Source organism: Bombina bombina, chromosome 4 (genome assembly GCF_027579735.1).
Source record: "Bombina bombina isolate aBomBom1 chromosome 4, aBomBom1.pri, whole genome shotgun sequence".
Lineage (NCBI taxonomy): Eukaryota > Metazoa > Chordata > Amphibia > Anura > Bombinatoridae > Bombina > Bombina bombina.
Genome location: NC_069502.1, coordinates 821,923,363 through 821,944,929, shown reverse-complemented (window position 1 = coordinate 821,944,929; position 21,567 = coordinate 821,923,363). Strand labels below are relative to the sequence as shown.

Sequence of the window (21,567 nt, the reverse complement as noted above, 5' to 3'; positions counted from 1 at the left end):
CCATGTCATGTATTGGGCCTGTTGAAAAACTAGTGCTGTATTGTCTCCATGTCAGGTAAAGGGTTGTTGGAAAACTACTGCTGTATTGTCCCCATGTCAGATATTGGGGGTTTTGGAATACTAATGCTGTTTTGTCCTAATGTCAGGTATAAGGGATGTTACTGTGATGTGAGTATATGCAAGGTTTTAATGAAAACAATTAGAATGGATTCTATTTTAAAAACGCCAAAAAAACCTGTTTAGCAAAATTAGAGAAATATGGATTTTTAAAAAGGCAATTTAAACATAGATCACAATATTAAGTTTTTTTTTTTTTTTTATTAACCCCTTAGTGACCAGAGCACTTTTCCATTTTCTGTCCGTTTGGGACCAAGGCTATTTTTACATTTCTGCGGTGTTTGTGTTTAGCTGAAATTTTCCTCTTACTCATTTACTGTACCCACACATATTATATACCGTTTTTCTCGCCATTAAATGGACTTTCTAAAAATACCATTATTTTCATCATATCTTATAATTTACTATAAAAAAAATTATAAAATATGAGGAAAAATGGAAAAAAACACACTTTTTCTAACTTTGAACCCCAAAATCTGTTACATATCTACAACCACCAAAAAACACCCATGCTAAATTGTTTCTAAATTTTGTCCTGAGTTTAGAAATACCCAATGTTTACATCTTCTTTGCTTTTTTTGTAACTTATAGGGCCATAAATACAAGTAGCACTTTGCTATTTTCAAACCATTTTTTTTCAAAATTAACGCTAGTTACATTAGAACACTAATATCTTTCAGGAATCCCTGAATATCCATTGACATGTATATATTTTTTTTTAGAAGACATCCCAAATTATTGATCTAGGCCCATTTTGGTATATTTCATGCCACCATTTCACCGCCAAATGCGATCAAATACAAAAAATTGTTCACTTTTTCACAAATTTTTTCACAAACTTTCAGTTTATCACTGAAATTATTTACATACTGCTTGTGCAATTATGGCATAAATGGTTGTAAATTCTTCTCTGGGATCCCCTTTGTTCAGAAATAGCAGACATATATGGCTTTGGCATTGCTTTTTGGTAATTAGAAGGCCGCTAAATGCCACTGCGCACCACACGTGTATTATGCCCAGCAGTGAAGGGGTTAATTAGGGAGCATGTAAGGAGCTTTTTGGGGGTAATTTTAGCTTTAGTGTAGTGTAGTAGACAACCCCAAGTATTGTTCTAGGCCCATTTTGGTATATTTCATGCCACCATTTCACCGCCAAATGCGATCAAATTAAAAAAAACGTAAAATTTTTCATAATTTTAGGTTTCTCACTGAAATAATTTACAAACAGCTTGTGCAATTATGGCACAAATGGTTGTAAATGCTTCTCTGGGATCCCCTTTGTTCAGAAATAGCAGACATATATGACTTTGGAGTTGCTTTTTGGTAATTAGAATGCTGCTAAATGGCGCTGCGCATCACACGTGTATTATGGCTAGCAGTGAAGGGGTCAATTAGGTAGCTTGTAGGGAGCTTGCAGGGTTAATTTTAGCTTTAGTGTAAAGATCAGCCTCCCACCTGAAACATCAGACCCCCTGATCCCTCCCAAACATCTCTCTTCCCTCCCCTACCCCACAAATGTCCCCGCCATCTTAAGTACTGGCAGAAACTCTGCCAGTACTAAAATAAAAGGTATATTTGGGCTTTTTTGTGCATTTTTTGTTAGCATATTTACATATGCTTCTGTGTAGGGATCCCCCTTAGCCCCCAACCTCACTGATCCCCCACTAAACAGCTCTCTAACCCTCCCCCTCTGACTTAATGTGCGCCATCTTGGGTACTGGCAGCTGTCTGCCAGTACCCAGTTTAGTGAAAAAAAGCTTTTTTTTAAATAAAATATGTCCCTTTTCTGTAGTGTAGCTTCCCCCCCCCCCCCAAGACCAACCCCCACCCCTTCCAGATCCCTTAGATGGTTTTTAAAATAAAGTTTATTAAAAATTTTTTTTACTTTTACTTTTTAACTTTTCTGTAGTGTAGCGGTTCCCACCCGCTCCCGCCCCGTGCACGCGCCCGCCCGCCACCCCCCGTGCACGCGCGCGCGCCCGTGCGCGCCCCCGACGGTCCCGATCCCGATCCCGCCCCCCGTGACGTCACGCGCAACACCGATGGCCGCCCACCCGCCTCCCAATTCGGCTCCCACCCACCAACGATACCGGCCATCGATGTCCGGTGCAGAGAGGGCCACAGAGTGGCTCTCTCTGCATCGGATGGCCATGTATGGTTATTGCAGGATGCCTCCATATCGAGGCATCACTGCAATAACCGGAAAGCAGCTGGAAGCGAGCAGGATCGCTTCCAGCTGCTTTCCACACCGAGGACGTGCAGGGTACGTCCTCAGGCATTAACTGCCTTTTTTTTGAGGACGTACCCTGCACGTCCTCGGTCATTAAGGGGTTAAACATTTTTTATTGAGGACATATTGTTAACAGATTACTTTTCTCCAGTAAAGATATATACAACATCAAAAATCAATAAAGCATAAAAAGTATATTTACATGTGCAAGGTTCAGTAACGGTAGAATACCAATGATAATGCAAGTTTCTCCCTGCAAGGGAGTCCTCGTTTTTACAGAGGTCACCTTTTATATATATATATATATATATATATATATATATATATATATATATATATATATATATATATATATATATATATATATATATATATATATATATATATATATATATATATATAGTAAACTTTCATGGGTATACAATCGTATATCATCGTTCTATAAAGGTGTTATCCTTAGAACAGCAATCCAGTCAATGGAAGTGATTAAGTAGTGTGGTTTTAACTATCATGTTACATCACAGTTTCCTATTAGTATGGAGGGGCCTTCCGACCCCTCTCCGCTCATTATCTGCTAGTGAGGATATTGGGCTTCTGTCTTGGTTTCTGGGAAGGTGTGGGGGGAGAGGGGCATATGAGGAGGTTGGAAGTTGGGGTAGCTAGAAGAAACGTATTTCTATATATCTTCCTATTTCTGAGGGTTCAAGTGGGAGTTAGGTGAGTCAACATGGATTCCCACGGTTCCCAAATTAGGCAGTAATTATGTAATTGCCCTTGTTCTCTAGCCACGTAATTTTCCATATTTTTGATATAGTTCACTCCCTCAATTACACTCTGTATTCTGGGGGGTTGACTCTTTTTCCAATTCCTGGCTATTAGCAATTTAGCAGAGAGGAGGATATATATCAAGAGCTTTTGCTTGGTTTTGGGGAGCTTGTCCATACCTAGGTGTAGTATGGCTAGGGCTGGATTCAAGGTTGGCACTAGCTCTAAGTCTTTACAGATCTTTTCGATTTTCTGCCAGTAAGTCGTCAGTTTAGGGCAGGTCCACCAGACATGGATGGGGGACCCCGGCTCTCCACACTCCCTCCAACACTGTTGTGAGTGGTCAGGAAAAAGCTTCTGTAGTTTTGTGGGTACTAAGTGCCATCTGTTGATTATTTTGAAGTATAACTCATAGAGAGTAACGCAATGGGTTGCTTTTTTTGTTAAGCTAATGGCCTTGCTCCAGGCGTCTGGTGGAAATGTGGCCTGCAAGTCTCTCTCCCATGCAGTCATATGAATTGTTTTTGGAGTAGTCTCTTCTTCAATAAGACAGTGATAATGTACTGTGAGGGGTTTATGTTGCTGGGTATTGGTTGTCCATCGTGTCTCCCAAATAGTCAGGTCTCTCAATGGTTCGTCTAGGAAGCCCCAGGATTTCAACAGTGTACGGAGTCTCAGTAAGTCAAATTGGTGTTTGGGAGTTAGTGTAGGGAGGCTCAGCATGTCTATGTGTTCTTAAGTGTCCGTTGCAGTAAAAGTCACCCACTGTGTTTATGCCCGTAGTAGCCCATGCGCTAAGATGTGTATTAAGTAGCCCCACTAGAAGGGCCCTTATTGGATGTATTGGTGAGGGGTGCGGGGCCACCCGTTTGTTATGACGCAGCTTATTCCAAGCTTCTTGACATCCTTTCACTATGTTGTTGGCAACATGAACTTTGGCTTGCCAGTGTGGGGGTAGCCAAAGCAAATCTTCGAGATAGACGTAAGCTGGCAGTGAGGCCTGCTCTAAATCTCTCCACCTTGTTGGGGGGAGATCTTTACTCCACGCTGTAGCATGGGTTAGCATTGCCGCTTCATAATATTTCCGAACGCTAGGGAGGCCAAGGCCTCCCTTCTCTATCGGCATCTGCAGGATGTGTGCAGCCACCCGGGGTCTTTTATCCTGCCAAGTGTATGAGTTAAAGAGGGTCTGAAACTTCCTAATCAATGTATATGGGACTGGCATTGGAATGCAGCGGAACAGGTAGGTAATCTTTGGTAAGATCATCATTTTAAGAGCCGCTATTCTGCCCATCCAAGATATTTCACTATATCTTTTAGAGTGAAGCTCCGAAGTGACGGCTGTTAGCAGCTTTTCAAAGTTTTCTTTGATCACCACCGACTTTTTATGGGAGAGAAAGACTCCCAAGTGGCGAACTGCTTTGCAGGACCACTTGAAGGAGTAAGCAAGCTGGATCTCTTCCCTTTCATGCTGCGGAATATTAAGGGAGTAGGCCTCCGTCTTGGTCACATTAAGTTTGTAATAAGAGATTTCTCTGAATTGTGCGAAAAGGGCCATTAACGGGGGGATAGAGTCAACTGGGTCTGAAAGAAAGACCGTAAGGTCATCGGCAAATAGCGCAAGCTTCTGAGGGGTATCGTGCATCTGTACGCCATGAATCTGTTTTGATTCTCTAATTGCGATCGCCAGGGGCTCAATAGCCAAAACAAACAATAGGGGGGAGAGGGGGCATCCCTGTCTGGTTCCGTTACTGATTGTGATCTTAGGGGAGCAGAATCCCAACCCTCTAACAACTGCGGTGGGGGCCGAGTACAGCGCCTTGGTCGCTGTGATGAATGAGTCCGGTATTCCAAACGCTGATAGAGTTTGAAATAGGTAGTCCCATCTCACCCTGTCGAAGGCCTTTTCGGCATCAAACGACAGGGTGAGTACCGGGAGTCCCATATCCGCGGCTTCTGAGAAGATATTTAAAAGGCGCCGGGTATTATCGGAACCCTGCCTTCCTTGTACAAAGCCCACCTGATCTAGGTGTATAATTGTCTGCAAGTGCTTCCCTAGCCTATTAGCCAATATTTTAGCGTAGATTTTTGCATCTACGTTGATGAGTGAGATGGGCCTGTAGCTAGAGCACAGTAATGGGTCTTTACCTTCTTTGTGAATTGTGGTAATGTTGGCTTCTAGGAATTCTGCCAGGAAGGCGCCTTTAGTTGCTACTTTTTGGAAGAGTCGGAGCAGTATCGGGGTTATGATCGGGCTAAGTGTTCGATATAACATTGCCGTGAACCCATCTGGCCCAGGGGCCTTATGGGGTGCGAGGTCCTCTATGGCTGCTTTGACCTCTTCTAATGTGAACTGTCGCTGTAATTCGGCTTTAGATTCCTCAGTTAGAGTGGGCACAGGTAGTATTTCTAAGAATTTGAGAATGTCGCCATGGTCAGAGCTGCCAGTTGCTTCAGATTGCTCAAGATTGTATAGTGAAGAATAGTAACTAGCAAACGCAGCGCCTATTTCTTTAGGAGAGTGTACCACACCACTGCACGTCGCTATGTGGGGTATCCTTTTCTGTAGTGTGCGCATGCGTAATTTGTTAGCTAGAAGCTTGTCTGCCCTATTGCCTTTGTGGTAATACAATTGTTTGAGCTTATGTAGATTCTCCTGGACCCGGGACAGATCTCTCTTGGAGATTTTTTCCCTGATAAGTCCAATTTGATTGGCTAATTGAACACTAGGGATTGTTTTGTTTGTCTGTTCAAGGGCACGAAGATCTCCATATAACTTCGCTAAGGGCTGGCTATGCTCTTTGCGCAGTCGGGCCATTTTTTTAATAAAATGACCCCGTAGGTATGCTTTAAGAGCGGCCCAGACCATGTCAATGTCTGTGGTTCCTGTTTCATTATGTGACAGGAACTCCTTCACAACCTCTTGGAGCGCCGGAAGCTCTATATCAGAGAGCCATTGCTCAGAAAGTCGCCATGGCGGCCTATTAGTCAGGGCTTGTAGCTGAGTGAAATCTAAGCAGACCATGTCATGGTCTGACCATGTACACGGTCTGATGGAAGGGTTAGTAAGTTGGTCTAGAGACCACGAATCACAGAATATATGATCGATCCTGGAATATGAATTGTGGGCTTTTGAGTAGTGTGTAAAGTCTTTCTCTGAAGGTGCTAAGCATCTCCAAGCGTCATAGAGGTTGTGTTGGTATACGAGTTTCCGGAAAGTGTTGGAGGTAGATGAGACGTTTCTGTCAGAGTGTGTCGTAATGGTGGATTGCTTGTCTTTGGCTGGGTCCCAGACCATGTTGAAATCCCCCCCAATAATTGGGTGTCCTCTTTTGATCTGTTCTACGTGTGCTAATAATTTGCGGAGGAAGGGAACTTGTTTGGAATTAGGTGCATATAATGAGACTAGTGTGAACAGTGTGTTATTAAGTGAACAGATAAGTATCGGGTACCTACCCTCACTATCTCTTTCAATATACTCCATGGTAAAGGACAAGTCTCTACTAATCAGGAGGGCAACTCCTTTGGTCCTGCCCTCAGAATTGGAGGCAGTTTCACATACTGGGAAGTATCGGGAAATCCCAGAGAGTCGGGGTTCCCCCATCCAGTGTGTCTCCTGTAGGAACATTATGTGTACTTTGTGTGGTAGGAGATATCGCTGTAGCAATTTCCTCTTAGTGGGGGAATTTAAGCCTTGCGCGTTCAGCCTAGCTATACGTATCGGGGCCATTTTGGGAGTGGCGGGGGGCTGCCTGGGTTACTTAGGGTGGTAAATCAGTCTAGCAGTCAAATGTGGCAGATCAGTCTTATACTGTGAGGGCTAGGAAAACGTGATATATATTAACTGAGAGGTATTATAAAAGGAAACCTCTATGACTGGATAAAAGTGATAAGTATACACTTTCGCAATGAGTGCACCAACCGGTCTTTGCCAGTGGGGCACAACTAATATGGTGGGGGGGAGCTGAGCGGAGAGGGGTCCACGACCCCGCCGACTTAAAATATGGGTTATAAATCTGTGGAATGAAAAAGCATATGTATTGCATATGTACATCATACATAATAGAACATTCAATGCTGTAAACCTCATATTATAAACATTAATCTCAACAACAACAGGAGGGATTTTGAACAGAACTGGGCGATGCAACGTAAAGTGATTAGTGGCGTATCAACTACCTTTCCCTTTCTGGGCATTACTTAATTCCCTGTGCCTTATATAGAGCCCTATTCATTACACAAGCAGGTTCTCGCTAGGAATCTGATCTATGCCTTATCGCAGTTGGACTAACTGAGGGGGGCATTAGGGTCGTAGTCCAGGGTCCTCTGCATGACAGACGGCTAGGACATTAAACAATAAAGGCATTGCTTAGGTTAGTGGCTTATGTCTAAAGAGGATGGAGCACTAGAGGGCATGGAATTATCCCTAATCTTTAGGGTACTAACTGTGGATCGACTTGCCATAGGAGTTAGAGACTTACAGCTAAAGTATCGGCAAGGGCAGGTTAGTCGTTTTGTGAGGTAGTCGTGCTTAAGTTAGATTAGATGCCTCTATACTCCCAATATAGGACAGGGCTTAGCAGGAGGCATTAAGATATGATATGGGTAGAGTGTATGTCAGACTCATGGAGAAGGTCCTAGCATGATGGGGGCCACGTACTAGTTATGGGCGCTCAGATACAGATTCAGTCTCCTCCCTGTGTCTCCTGCTACTAAGTGCTGAAGGGGACAGTATAAATAAGCTTATAGGTGTTCAATTGCCTAAATATATAAGTCTGTGTAATAGACTAACAATAAATATGTGCTCAATAACTCAATATAACAAAACAACAATTTACATGTGGGCATAAGTAAGGAAACAGGCATATTTAAGGATTATGGTAAGTGTCCATTACTTGGGTAAACAAATAAGCTACAATATATGATTGCTTAGGTCTCACCCATCTTCATCCTGCTTAGGCAGGATAGCAGTCCTTAAACATTGTAGAGCACTCTCTCCTATGGTGAGTCATCTTCGTCTTTCAGAGGGTCCAGCAGATAGAATGAACAAAGTAACACAAGTAGAACAAAAAGAAAAGCAGACAGGCTCTCTACTTGACTGCATCTCGTCGTGAATCAGTAGAATCTCTGTGCTTCTTAAAGGCTTCGTTGGATGTTCCAGGAGTACCAGAGGATCTTTGTGGTAGCGGTTTCCATGGTGGGGCTGACGCCCTCAGTCCATTGCCTATTTCTGTGTCGGGAGAGCGATCTCCTCCATCTGGAGGGAGCAAGTTCCACTTTTGCAGCAACTCACGTGCCTGTTGAGGGGTGGAGGCCATATATTGGTGACTGTCCTTGGTGATAAACAGCCTTACTGGGAACCCCCACCTGTACTTCAGATCTCTCTCTCTCAGTATTTTAGTATAGGGCTGGAAATGTTTGCGGATCTGGAGCGTGTGAGTAGAAAGATCCAGGTAGATTTGCAGACCTGCATACCCTTCAGGCAATTGCTTGTCTCTGGCTAAGGCTCTAATGATTTTTTTCTCTGTAGGTATAGTAGTGAAACCTCGCTATCACATCTCTTGGTTGTCCACCATCCGCTGTTCGTGCCCTGAGGGCTCTGTGTACTCTGTCTACGAGATTCTCATCACCTGTCGCTGACCCCAATATAGCTTCAAATAGACCATGTAGATATTTCTCAAGGTCCTGTGGTAGAACTGATTCCGGCACGCCTTTGATGCGTATATTGTTGCGACGCGACCTGTCTTCTAGGTCCGCCAGCTTCAATTCCAAATCAGTGATCTGAATGGCCAGGGATTGGGAGTAGCTAAGAAGGTTGGTGTGATCTATTGCCAAGTCTTCTTGTTTGCGCTCCAGCGCATCAGTTCTCTCTCCTATGAGACCGATATCTCTCTTCAAGTCGGCATGCGATCTATCAAATCTCTTAGTCAAGGAATCGTGATGTGAGGTTAGCAGGGATTGGATGGTTTATATCATATTGTTGTTAGTACTATTAGATATCTCCAGGGCCTGTGAGGCCTTTTGCTTTAAGATTGAACCGGTCTGGGTGTCTGAGGCACTCCCCGTATCTGAGTATTCATCTTCTGATCTCGCCTGGGCCATGTTAGAGCGGTGCTGAAAATGATCCACCACAGTTCTTTTTGGCGTAGCATGGGGCTTCTGCTTCCTTTTCTGGGCCTGCGACATCTTGTATTTACGGGATGCGAGACTATCAAGTGATATATGTATGTTAATGTTGAGAGCTTGCTTATTTATTTTACATATGCTATTAGGAACCCATTAGCCGGCGGGGCCACGAACAATTAGTGTTCAATTACATGTTGCTATGGTCTATTTCCTCCAGGTGAAGAGGGCGCTCTGGTGAGGGCAGCCTAATCTGGGAGTCTTTATATCTGGTGCCTTGATTTACTTGGATATGTATATCTGCAACAGTGAGAGAATGAAAAGCGGGACCTTCTCCTTGAAGTGTATTCTTTATATATGTTCAGCCTCTATTTTCCAAAACGGGAGATATGGTGATGGTTGCAGTCGTGAGAATGAACCCCTCTCCCCTGGGTATGTGTCTCCTATTGACGAAGTGGGTAAAGGGGGTGAGGATATGACCCACCAGTAGTATCTGGTGGGAAATGGCAGGGAGGGGGGTAATGCTTGTAATTGCTGGCCTATAACCGGTTAAGCTGCTCAGATTGTAATGTGGACGCGTCACCAAATGGTGGGGTCAGTCTCTGGCTCAAATTGCTTGTGTAGAGGTTCCCAGTAAGAAATAAAGCAGTCTACAGGGCCTACTTTTGGGCTGTGTGAGTAGTAGGTATCCAGCTATGTTTACACTTCCAGAGTATCTTTAATATCCCATTAACTGATTCTCTTTCATGGGCTAGGGAGGTTGTAACAAGTATAAACAATGCTTGCTGTGCTGGTGTTAAAGATTGACCAATGTCTCAAGTATCTCCTATAGTTTGTAGGCCTGTCATGCAGTAGGAGAAAACTGAATAGCGTGTCAGTAGCGATAAAGCGATTTAGGCTCTTTCTGTGGAGGTTAGCATATTGTTCTTAAAGTCTCTCCAAGTGCAGGCCTGCGGCTGGTAAGTGTTTGTGACTGTATAGTGTGATTGTGCTGCGACTCACCCAGATCCTTATGTTGCGATCACGCTGTCCAATATGGCGGCCGCTCGCGCCAAAACTACAGTCTCTTCAGATCTGGTAGAGCAGATATTCCCAAACGGGTGATCATCCAGGGGGGCCTCTCAGCCCCGGTAAAGTACCTCCGGTGTCGTTGCAGCCGCTCCGGCCGATCTCCAAGTGTCAGAGGTTGCCGCAGTTGCGGTTTGGTGGGGTAAGTGTCGGAGCAATCTCCTGTAGGTCACCGGAGGTAAAGAGAGAGCGTGTCCACTTCAGCAACTTCTCCGGAGCGGAGCCCCGACCCTCCTGAGTCGTATGCTGCAGGCAGGCTAGGTTGAGACGCAGCTTCTAGATTGCGGGCGCTGGAAATCCGGTGTGAGATCAATACTCTCAATCTTTTCAGGTTGCTTCAAATAAATGGGTATAATCTTTGGACCAGTTTGGTCTTTAAGCAACAGGTTACCTTTTGCAGTAGTATTAGGTAAAATTTACGGGTGTTTTTGATCCCAAATAGCTAAATATTAAACTTTTCACGGCAGAGCTCTCTAGATGTGCTGCTACTCAGCTCCGTGGCTAGCTCTGCCCCCCCACAATATTAAGTTTTATTGGTAATCTAGTATAAAAATCAGAGCCCAACTTTATTAGGAGGTTCTCTACAAAACTAGCACCCCCACATTTGATTGCAAATAGAGACTCACCTAGACTAGACATTCTCTATAACTTACACGGGGACCCCCACACCATCTCCCCTCCTCCCATTTCTTCACACCTTCTCACCACTACTAATAATTTCCATGCTCTCTCTTGCCCTATCACCCCCTTATTTTTTAGATCCAGAAAAGTGTTTGGGTAACCTATAGAAAAGACACTTCCCTCATATCTTACTCTCTTTATGAAATATGCTTTTCTTGAAATTGACCAGTTAAGTAGTTATATTTTGGTTATAATTATTATAGTTTAAACGTAACTTCCATGTACAGGTGAAACTCGAAAAATTTGAATATTGTGCAAAAGTTCATTTATTTCACTAATGCAACTTAAAAGGTGAAACTAATATATGAGAGACTCATTACATGCAAAGCAAGATAGTTCAAGCCATGATTTGTCATAATTGTGATGATTATGGCTTACAGCTCATGAAAACCCCAAATCCACAATCTCAGAAAATTAGAATATTGTGAAAAGGTGCAATATTCTAGGCTCAGTGTCCCACTCTAATCAGCTAATTAAGCCATAACACCTGCAAAGGGTTGCTGAGCCTTTAAATGGTCTCTCAGTCTGGTTCAGTAGGAATCACAATCATGGGAAAGACTGCTGACCTGACAGTTGTGCAGAAAACCATCATTGATACCCTCTATAAGGAGGGAAAGCCTCAAAAAGGTAATTGCAAAAGAAGTTGGATGTTCCCAAAGTGCTGTATCAAAGCTGTATCAAAGAAAGTTATGTGGAAGGGAAAAGTGTGGAAGAAAAAAGTGCACAAGCAGCAGGGATGACCGCAGCCTGGAGTGGATTGTCAGGAAAAGGCCATTCAAAAGTGTTGGGGACTTTCACAAGGAGTGGACTGAGTCTGGAGTCAGTTCATCAAGAGCCACCACACACAGACAGATCCTGGACATGGGTTTCAAATATCATGTTGCTCTTTTCAAGCCACTCCTGAACAACAAACAACGTCAGAAGCATCTTACCTGGGCTAAAGAAAAACAGACCTGGTCTGTTGCTCAGTGGTCCAAAATTCTCTTTTCTGATGAGAGCAAATTTTGCTTCTCATTTGGAAACCAAGGACCCAGAGTATGGAGGAAGAATGGAGAGGCACACACTGCAAGATGCTTGAAGTCCAGTGTGAAGTTTCCACAGTCTGTGTTGATTTGGGGAGCCATGCCACTCCGCATTGAGGCAGTAATTGCTGCAAAAGGGGCCCAAACCAAGTACTGAGTACATACAGTATGCATGCTTATACTTTTCAGAGGTCCGATATTGTTCTATGTACAATCCTTGTTTTATTGATTGCATGTAATATTCTAATTTTCTGAGATTATGGATTTGGGGTTTTCATGAGCTGTAAACCATAATCATCACAATTATGACAACTCACAGCTTGAACTATCTTGCTTTGCATGTAATGAGTCTATCTCATGTATTAGTTTCACCTTTTAAGTTGCATTAGTGAAATAAATGAACGTTTGCACGATATTCTAATTTTTCGAGTTCTACCTGTAGTTAACAATGACCGTATCAAACGTGATAAGACATATTGTGCACACATAGCTATGTTTTGTACAACTTTACTTTTTTAATATAGCTGATTACAAAAAAACTAAACAAAAAAAAACTGTAATACACAAAACATGGGAATTCTGGTTGGCTACTGTGGGGTGTATTTGCAAAAGTCACTAAAACTCAGCTATGTTGTTACTACATGGAATTTTTTCCAGATGTGACTGCTAGTGATCTAGACTCAGGTTTAATTCAATTAAATTACACAATTCTTGTTTACATTTTATTTTCATCTTAAGTTTTTAAAAGAGACCATTGACACTGTAAATAGTGATTCTTTAGATTGTGTGTTTTATTATTAATTCAATTGAAAATGATACTAACATTTCATTGAACATGGAACAAACAGAAGATAATTGGCTAATAAATATACCAGAAGCTGCAGAGCAGGAAATATGTGACAATATAGGTACAGGTGATTGTACGTGTGTGATATGTCTGAGGGACACAGCACAGGTGAGTGTATGTGTGTGACATGGCTGTGGGAAACAGGGCAACAGGCTGCACACAGATATTGTTCAGAAATTTTTTTTGTCCTTTTTTGCTTATAGGTCTTTCAGCTGAACCAGTGGACACTTACTTCAGGATGGCTACTAGAAGCAGAAGAATGCCTAAGAAGTATCTGGATGGCGAGAATTTGTGGACGGGCAGCGCAGTGCGAGAGGAGAAGAAGGTCAAGAAGAGAAAAAGGAACACTGTAGGAGTTAGAGGCATGGAGTCACAGGGGACTGTCTTTCCTGAAAGGCTAGGGAGTGCTGTGCAGGCTGTCACAGAGGTAAGTGTTGGGCCCTTTCATTCCCTTCCTGCCCCCCCCCCCCCTTTCATCTTCCTTTAGTCCTCATTCTTATGCTTGGTCTTCCGGATCTAACTCTGTCCAATCCCTAGCTCCCCCTCCTATACACTGGGTTGTTTCTGAGCAGGCCTTGTCTTCACCGGATATTCCCCCAGGTCAGGGTGGCCCTGTGTCATCGGCTTATAATTCTGCAGAGCAGGTTTTTTCTGTAGGGCCAGAGCTTGTAAGTGTTTTTTTTGTTTTTTTTTTGGCCGATCCTGGAACAGCCCCAGCCCCCTTGTAGGGAGGCGAGATCAGCTTCACATAGACCAGCGTTGGGTCCGTATGTGATCAAGGAGGGCATCCATTCCTCCGGGGGTATGTTTAGGCTGGGCGGAAGGGAGTTCCTATAAAGAGTATCAAATCCGTACCTATGTGGTAGACGGGGGTTTGTCAGATGAGCGGTCGAGCTAGGATAGGGACAGGGGAACCAGAAGGGGCCCTCAGATTGTAGGTCCCTATACGATAGTTGATCACACTGCCCCGCACTATAATGCTAAAAATCTATGTTGTGGGCGAGGTGATGTCATATCGTTATGCCTCCCAAATAGTTTTTCAGGGCATCAGGGTAGGCATTGCCACAGAGATAGTGCGGGTAGGGGATATGTTCATGAGGCCAATAATATACACCAGCAGTCCTTTGTCCAAATAACAAACACTCAAAGGAATGCTACATTTTTAAAGGTCAGCGACGGGCACTTATATATGAGAGTTAATGATTCATCTAATAATGTGCTGTTAAATGCTGGTAACCATATGAGTATGAGTAACATATATTATCCACAGGCTGGAAAGGAGGTTTCATTTGGAATCACGGCTGGGGAAGGGCGGAGGGAGCAGCCAACTAAGGAGCAACGAGATCAAGGAACAGAGAGCCAGCAGGAGCAACCCGGTCCGAGCAAAGTGAGGCCTAGGGAGGAACTTTCAATTCGTGGAGCGGGGGTACATAAGAAAGGTAAGAAATGTAGTATTGTTATCTCATCCGATAGTTCTCGTTGCAGGTATGATTCTGATGTTGTTATATTCCCAAATATGAAAAAAAAAGTAGGGGAACGGTTGGGGTCAAAAAGCCTCTGATTCAGAGGAAAGTGAGGGGGATAATGTTATGGATAACGAAACAAATGGTGTTAAATCAGTGCCACTCTCTTCACATTTAAAAGGAAAAATAGTGCAGAAAGCTCAGAAAGAAAAGTTCCTTGACTTTATTTAGTATTACTAGGGAAGCTGTTGCCACTAAGTCAAGAGCAAAGAATGCAGCAGCACCACCAATTCTTCTTAAAGGTTTATTGGACCAAAGACATATTTGTTTTAATAAACCTTTAACAAGAATTGGTGGTGTTGCTGCATTGTTTGCTCATGGATATTTGTTTGGGGAATTTGGTGTATACCCTGACAGCTTGCACACCTTATATACCTGCTTGAGTGCTGAACAGAGTTTGAATTGCCACTAAGTCAACAGGAGAAGGCGCTAAGGCTAGGAAAAAGATTTCATTTGTGGACTGGGTTAAAGGGTTTGCAGTATACTCTGAATGTTTTCTGGATGTTTTTTGGATGCTCATCTAGAGCAAATAAAAGGTATGATGCAGTATTTGCATTTAATTGCGGATTGTTTCACAAGCTATGGGGGAATTCAAGAGAGGTAGCGTGGCCACGGGTGTAAAGGGCAGAAAGGATTTTTGGGTAAAAATCATTGACATATGGTCATGCTTAGTTCAATTAGCAGAAGAGCAGGAATCCGTTTATTGTTAAGAGAAATAAATATGAGGTGAAGGAATGTTGGGCGTTTAACGGCAAGCTCTGTGACAGGGTATTATCTTGTAAGTACAAACATATTTGTAAACACTGCACAGGTAATCACCCCAGTTTGGATTGTAGAAGAAAAGAAGGTGGTAAGAATAATTCCTTTCAGGGCTCAGGCAGATTTCAAGGGGGTGGGGCAGGGGTTGGCCAGAATCCCATTGAAAGTAACTAAGATTTTGAAGGAATTGGAAGGATATCATAATGTCAAGGACAGAGGGATGTTAAAGGAAGGTTTTGAATTTGGTTTAAAGGTGCCTATTCAGGGAGAGGTATATGGGGCAAAAAAGGCAAATAATTTAAAATCTGCATACGAATTACCAGAGGTATTGAGGGAGAAATTAAAAAAGTTAGTTGATTTAGGGAGGATAGGAGGCCTTTTTTTTTTTTTTTTTTTTTTTTAAGTTTTGAAAAAGCTTTACTGAAATAACTTCAAACATTTACAAGCAGAGAATAAAACACTCACAGCATAAGTCTGTTGGCAATCATCGAAATCCCTGTGTTTCAGTTCTTACATTTGTTGTGGGTTAAACAAAATAATACAATAAGAAATGGACTAGAAAGGCCATCAAACAACAATTATCAATATTGGTTACATAGAGAATTGTCAATATGAATTTTGCAAGTGTTTAGCAGGACATAAAGAAAAAGAAGCATAGACAAACGAAGGAAAGGAAGAGGAAAGAAAAAGAAGAGAAGAGGTCAAATACACGTGTTCCTGAGTGAAGTGAAATTAAGTTTGCTGAGGGATATTAAAATTACAGTATGGGCTTACCCCTATCAAGGGTGTTAGGTTATCTTGCGTCCTCCTGGTAATTAGCTGCGGGGTCTGGATTCCCATAGGAAGAGAATCTCGCAATAGAAATCCAATTGGTTAATGGAGAAGTAATGAAACCTCTCTAGTCGTATATTTAGCGAAACCTGAGCAAGCCACTCGTCAGTCGTAGGAGTAATCTCCTGTTTCCATCTCCGAGGAATGACTTGCTTAGCACTATTCAATGCAATGTGTAGAAGCCTAATGTGGGCCTTAGATTGCATTTTGGGAATATCATGGAAGAGTAAAACTACTGGATCTAGAGGAATGTCGCGTCCTAGTAGTTTGCTAATTTCCTTAGTTATGGAGAACCAAAACGGCTGAATACTAGGACATGACCACCAAATATGGTACATGGAACCCTCTTGGTTGCACTTCCTCCAGCATCTGTTAGATGTCAGGGGAAAGATGTATTGTAGGCGTTGCAGGGTCAAATACCATCTCATTAAGAGTTTATAATTGACTTCCAGCAGGGAGACGGAGTGAGAAGATTTGGCTATGTTGTGGAAAATTTTATTCCATTCCTCTACTGATACTTGCCCCGCAAGGTCTTTTTGCCATTTTTGTGTGTAAGAAGAAAGGTGGTCTGTTGGAGTGAGTTCAGAATAGCATACAAAAGAGATATAGTATGGGCTGGTTGGTGAGGTGCACTACATAGTTGTTCAAATCTAGTGCTAGTACGCACCAGATCCTGTTTGTTTTTATGAGTGTTGATAAAATGTGTCAGCTGATTATATCTTAGCCAGGTAGCGAAGAAGTCGTTCTCCAAGTTTTGCATTTGTGTCATTGGGATTATTTTTGTTGCCTCTGTCAACAGATAGACCGGGAGAAGTCCATGGATGTCTAGTTTTAAAATTTTTGGACACTCACTCACAGCATAAGTCTGTTGGCAATCATCGAAATCCCTGTGTTTCAGTTCTTACATTTGTTGTGGGTTAAACAAAATAATACAATAAGAAATGGACTAGAAAGGCCATCAAACAACAATTATCAATATTGGTTACATAGAGAATTGTCAATATGAATTTTGCAAGTGTTTAGCAGGACATAAAGAAAAAGAAGCATAGACAAACGAAGGAAAGGAAGAGGAAAGAAAAAGAAGAGAAGAGGTCAAATACACGTGTTCCTGAGTGAAGTGAAATTAAGTTTGCTGAGGGATATTAAAATTACAGTATGGGCTTACCCCTATCAAGGGTGTTAGGTTATCTTGCGTCCTCCTGGTAATTAGCTGCGGGGTCTGGATTCCCATAGGAAGAGAATCTCGCAATAGAAATCCAATTGGTTAATGGAGAAGTAATGAAACCTCTCTAGTCGTATATTTAGCGAAACCTGAGCAAGCCACTCGTCAGTCGTAGGAGTAATCTCCTGTTTCCATCTCCGAGGAATGACTTGCTTAGCACTATTCAATGCAATGTGTAGAAGCCTAATGTGGGCCTTAGATTGCATTTTGGGAATATCATGGAAGAGTAAAACTACTGGATCTAGAGGAATGTCGCGTCCTAGTAGTTTGCTAATTTCCTTAGTTATGGAGAACCAAAACGGCTGAATACTAGGACATGACCACCAAATATGGTACATGGAACCCTCTTGGTTGCACTTCCTCCAGCATCTGTTAGATGTCAGGGGAAAGATGTATTGTAGGCGTTGCAGGGTCAAATACCATCTCATTAAGAGTTTATAATTGACTTCCAGCAGGGAGGCGGAGTGAGAAGATTTGGCTATGTTGTGGAAAATTTTATTCCATTCCTCTACTGATACTTGCCCCGCAAGGTCTTTTTGCCATTTTTGTGTGTAAGAAGAAAGGTGGTCTGTTGGAGTGAGTTCAGAATAGCATACAAAAGAGATATAGTATGGGCTGGTTGGTGAGGTGCACTACATAGTTGTTCAAATCTAGTGCTAGTACGCACCAGATCCTGTTTGTTTTTATGAGTGTTGATAAAATGTGTCAGCTGATTATATCTTAGCCAGGTAGCGAAGAAGTCGTTCTCCAAGTTTTGCATTTGTGTCATTGGGATTATTTTTGTTGCCTCTGTCAACAGATAGACCGGGAGAAGTCCATGGATGTCTAGTTTTAAAATTTTTGGACACTCACTCACAGCATAAGTCTGTTGGCAATCATCGAAATCCCTGTGTTTCAGTTCTTACATTTGTTGTGGGTTAAACAAAATAATACAATAAGAAATGGACTAGAAAGGCCATCAAACAACAATTATCAATATTGGTTACATAGAGAATTGTCAATATGAATTTTGCAAGTGTTTAGCAGGACATAAAGAAAAAGAAGCATAGACAAACGAAGGAAAGGAAGAGGAAAGAAAAAGAAGAGAAGAGGTCAAATACACGTGTTCCTGAGTGAAGTGAAATTAAGTTTGCTGAGGGATATTAAAATTACAGTATGGGCTTACCCCTATCAAGGGTGTTAGGTTATCTTGCGTCCTCCTGGTAATTAGCTGCGGGGTCTGGATTCCCATAGGAAGAGAATCTCGCAATAGAAATCCAATTGGTTAATGGAGAAGTAATGAAACCTCTCTAGTCGTATATTTAGCGAAACCTGAGCAAGCCACTCGTCAGTCGTAGGAGTAATCTCCTGTTTCCATCTCCGAGGAATGACTTGCTTAGCACTATTCAATGCAATGTGTAGAAGCCTAATGTGGGCCTTAGATTGCATTTTGGGAATATCATGGAAGAGTAAAACTACTGGATCTAGAGGAATGTCGCGTCCTAGTAGTTTGCTAATTTCCTTAGTTATGGAGAACCAAAACGGCTGAATACTAGGACATGACCACCAAATATGGTACATGGAACCCTCTTGGTTGCACTTCCTCCAGCATCTGTTAGATGTCAGGGGAAAGATGTATTGTAGGCGTTGCAGGGTCAAATACCATCTCATTAAGAGTTTATAATTGACTTCCAGCAGGGAGGCGGAGTGAGAAGATTTGGCTATGTTGTGGAAAATTTTATTCCATTCCTCTACTGATACTTGCCCCGCAAGGTCTTTTTGCCATTTTTGTGTGTAAGAAGAAAGGTGGTCTGTTGGAGTGAGTTCAGAATAGCATACAAAAGAGATATAGTATGGGCTGGTTGGTGAGGTGCACTACATAGTTGTTCAAATCTAGTGCTAGTACGCACCAGATCCTGTTTGTTTTTATGAGTGTTGATAAAATGTGTCAGCTGATTATATCTTAGCCAGGTAGCGAAGAAGTCGTTCTCCAAGTTTTGCATTTGTGTCATTGGGATTATTTTTGTTGCCTCTGTCAACAGATAGACCGGGAGAAGTCCATGGATGTCTAGTTTTAAAATTTTTGGAGGAGAATTCCCCACCAAGAAGTCAGGATTGGAGAGTGATGGTGTGAGAGGGGATGGGATACTAGAGAACGAGGTGTTTTTCTGTATCTGTCTAGACCATACCTGAAAAGTTTCTTTTATAATGGGATAGTTTTGGATTGTAGAAGTACGGTGTTCAGGGGGAAGCCAACAATAGCTCCCTAGCTGGGGTATCCCCGTTAAGTTGTGTTCCAGGGAGACCCAGGCTTTAGATGAAGTTGCTGACTGGTAACACCAATCAACAATCCTCTGAAGGATAGTGGCATCTTTGTAATTCTGGAGATTTGGTACACCTAGCCCTCCCCTAGTTGGATGCAGATATAGTGTTTTAGATATCCTTGGTGGTCTTTTACGCCATATGTAAGAGTTAGTGATGGACTGTAGTGTAGGGAGGAAGTGATTAGGAAGTGGGATAGGGACTGTTTGGAAGATATATAAAAGTTTAGGTAACACATTCATTTTTACCACATTAATCCTTCCTATCCAAGTAATTGATTTAGGGAGCCAAGATGCAATAAATGAGTTGAATTTGTGTATAAATCTTTCATAGTTATATTTGAACAGGTCATGTAGGTTAGGTGATAAATGTACGCCTAAGTACTTTAACGTTTTGGTTTGAATCTTATATGGATAATCAACTTCCAATCGTTTACATTCTGCCGGAGACATTTCCATTGGAAGTAATTCCGACTTGGAAGAGTTTATTGCGTAGTTTGAGGCTCTCCCGTATTGGGCCAAAATTAGGCGAGCTGCAGGGAGAGATTTAGTCGGGTTGATAAGGGAAAGCAGTAAGTCGTCCACAAACAATGTAGCTTTGTATTGTGTCTGGTTAATCTGCAGACCACTCACCTCAGAGCTGCCCCTAAGCTTGATTGCCAAAATTTCCATAGAGAGTACAAATAATAAGGGGGAAAGAGGGCACCCCTGTCTCGTCCCATTCTTAATATGAAATGAGCCGGACAGGATACCATTCACTTTAACTTTGGCTGTTGGGCCCACATAAAGTGCAAAGATTTTGGAGATAAATTCCTCTGGGATACCGAATTTCTGGAGGGTGAGTTTTAAAAAGGTCCAATCCAACCTGTCAAAGGCCTTTTCAGCATCTGTTGACAGGAGGATTGAAGGGGTTTTATGTAAAGAAACAAATTGCATAAGTTGCAGCACACGCATGGTGTTGTCCCTGGCCTCTCGACCAGGTACAAAGCCTGCCTGATCCACATGAATCGGCAAAGGGAGGACTGCATTGAGTCTATTTGCCAAAACTTTGGCGTAAATTTTTAAATCAACATTCAGGAGGGAGATAGGTCGGAAGTGAGCTGGCTGGTCTGGGGATTTGCCTGGTTTGGGCAGTACTGTTATAAAAGCCTGATAGGAGGCCTTTTTTAAGGAGAAACCATTGGAAAGATTGTAAGTTCCCACGGGAATAGGGCCCTCAATCCCTCCTGTATGTGTTTTGTGAATTACAAGTCTTGTACTGTTTTATTTATATTAATCCATGGACAGCGCTGCGGAATATGTTGGCGCTTCATAAATAAAGTATAATAATAATAGTGTCACCGTTGGGGGTGGTTCCGAAAAAAGAGGTTGGTAAATTTAGAGTGATTCAACATTTGTTTTATCCTAGAGGTCAATAAATGTCTGCCCATGGGATGCGCAATTACGTGCACATATTTTGAGATGTTCAGTACCTTTTTGCATTGGTTGGTCCAGAGAAGGACAGGTAGCAGATCAATAATCCATTACTTAGATGATTTTATGGTTGTTGGTGAGCGTGATACAGGCAAATGTGATAGGATTCTAGGGAAGCAGTTAAAAATGTCATAGAGTTCTGGGTTCCTGTAGCACATGAGAAATCAGAGGGACCTTGTACTAGTTTGTCATTTTTAGGCATAGAAAATGATTCAGTGAATAAACAATGTAGATTGCAAAGGATAGGGTAGCTAAGATGATAAGCTATAAAACAAGTGATAGGTATGAAAAAAGTAACACTTAGGATTAGGGCTGCTAAATTTTGCATGCAGAGTAATACCCTTAGGAAGAATTTTTAAAAGAAGACTGGAAATCAGTACAGGGGGCGCGGTGTTGTCCAGCCATAGAATTAGATTGAACAAACAGTTAAAGGGGGGAGTTGCAAATTTGGGACAGTTTTTTTACAAAGCTTTAAAGGGATAAGGATTTGGGAGGAACAGGTATTGGCAAATGAGATACATTTATACACAGGTGCTGCGGGCGGAGTAAGTTTTGAAGCATTTTTTAATGGCAAATGGTGTGTAGGAAAATGGCCTCAGGTATGGGA

The 21,567-nt window shown here is 42.3% G+C and overlaps 1 protein-coding gene across 4 annotated transcripts in view; it reads left to right on the top strand.

Annotated features, from left to right (window-relative positions):
• Positions 1-21,567, top strand: part of LOC128657112 (gastrula zinc finger protein XlCGF26.1-like) — a 100,872-nt gene that overhangs the window by 24,772 nt on the left and 54,533 nt on the right. For all 4 annotated transcript variants that reach the window (XM_053711360.1, XM_053711359.1, XM_053711358.1 and 1 more), the window contains 2 exons: positions 13,056-13,279; positions 14,123-14,291. In XM_053711360.1, the coding sequence (XP_053567335.1) occupies positions 13,056-13,279; positions 14,123-14,291 (393 nt within the window). The remainder of the gene's footprint in view (positions 1-13,055; positions 13,280-14,122; positions 14,292-21,567) is intronic.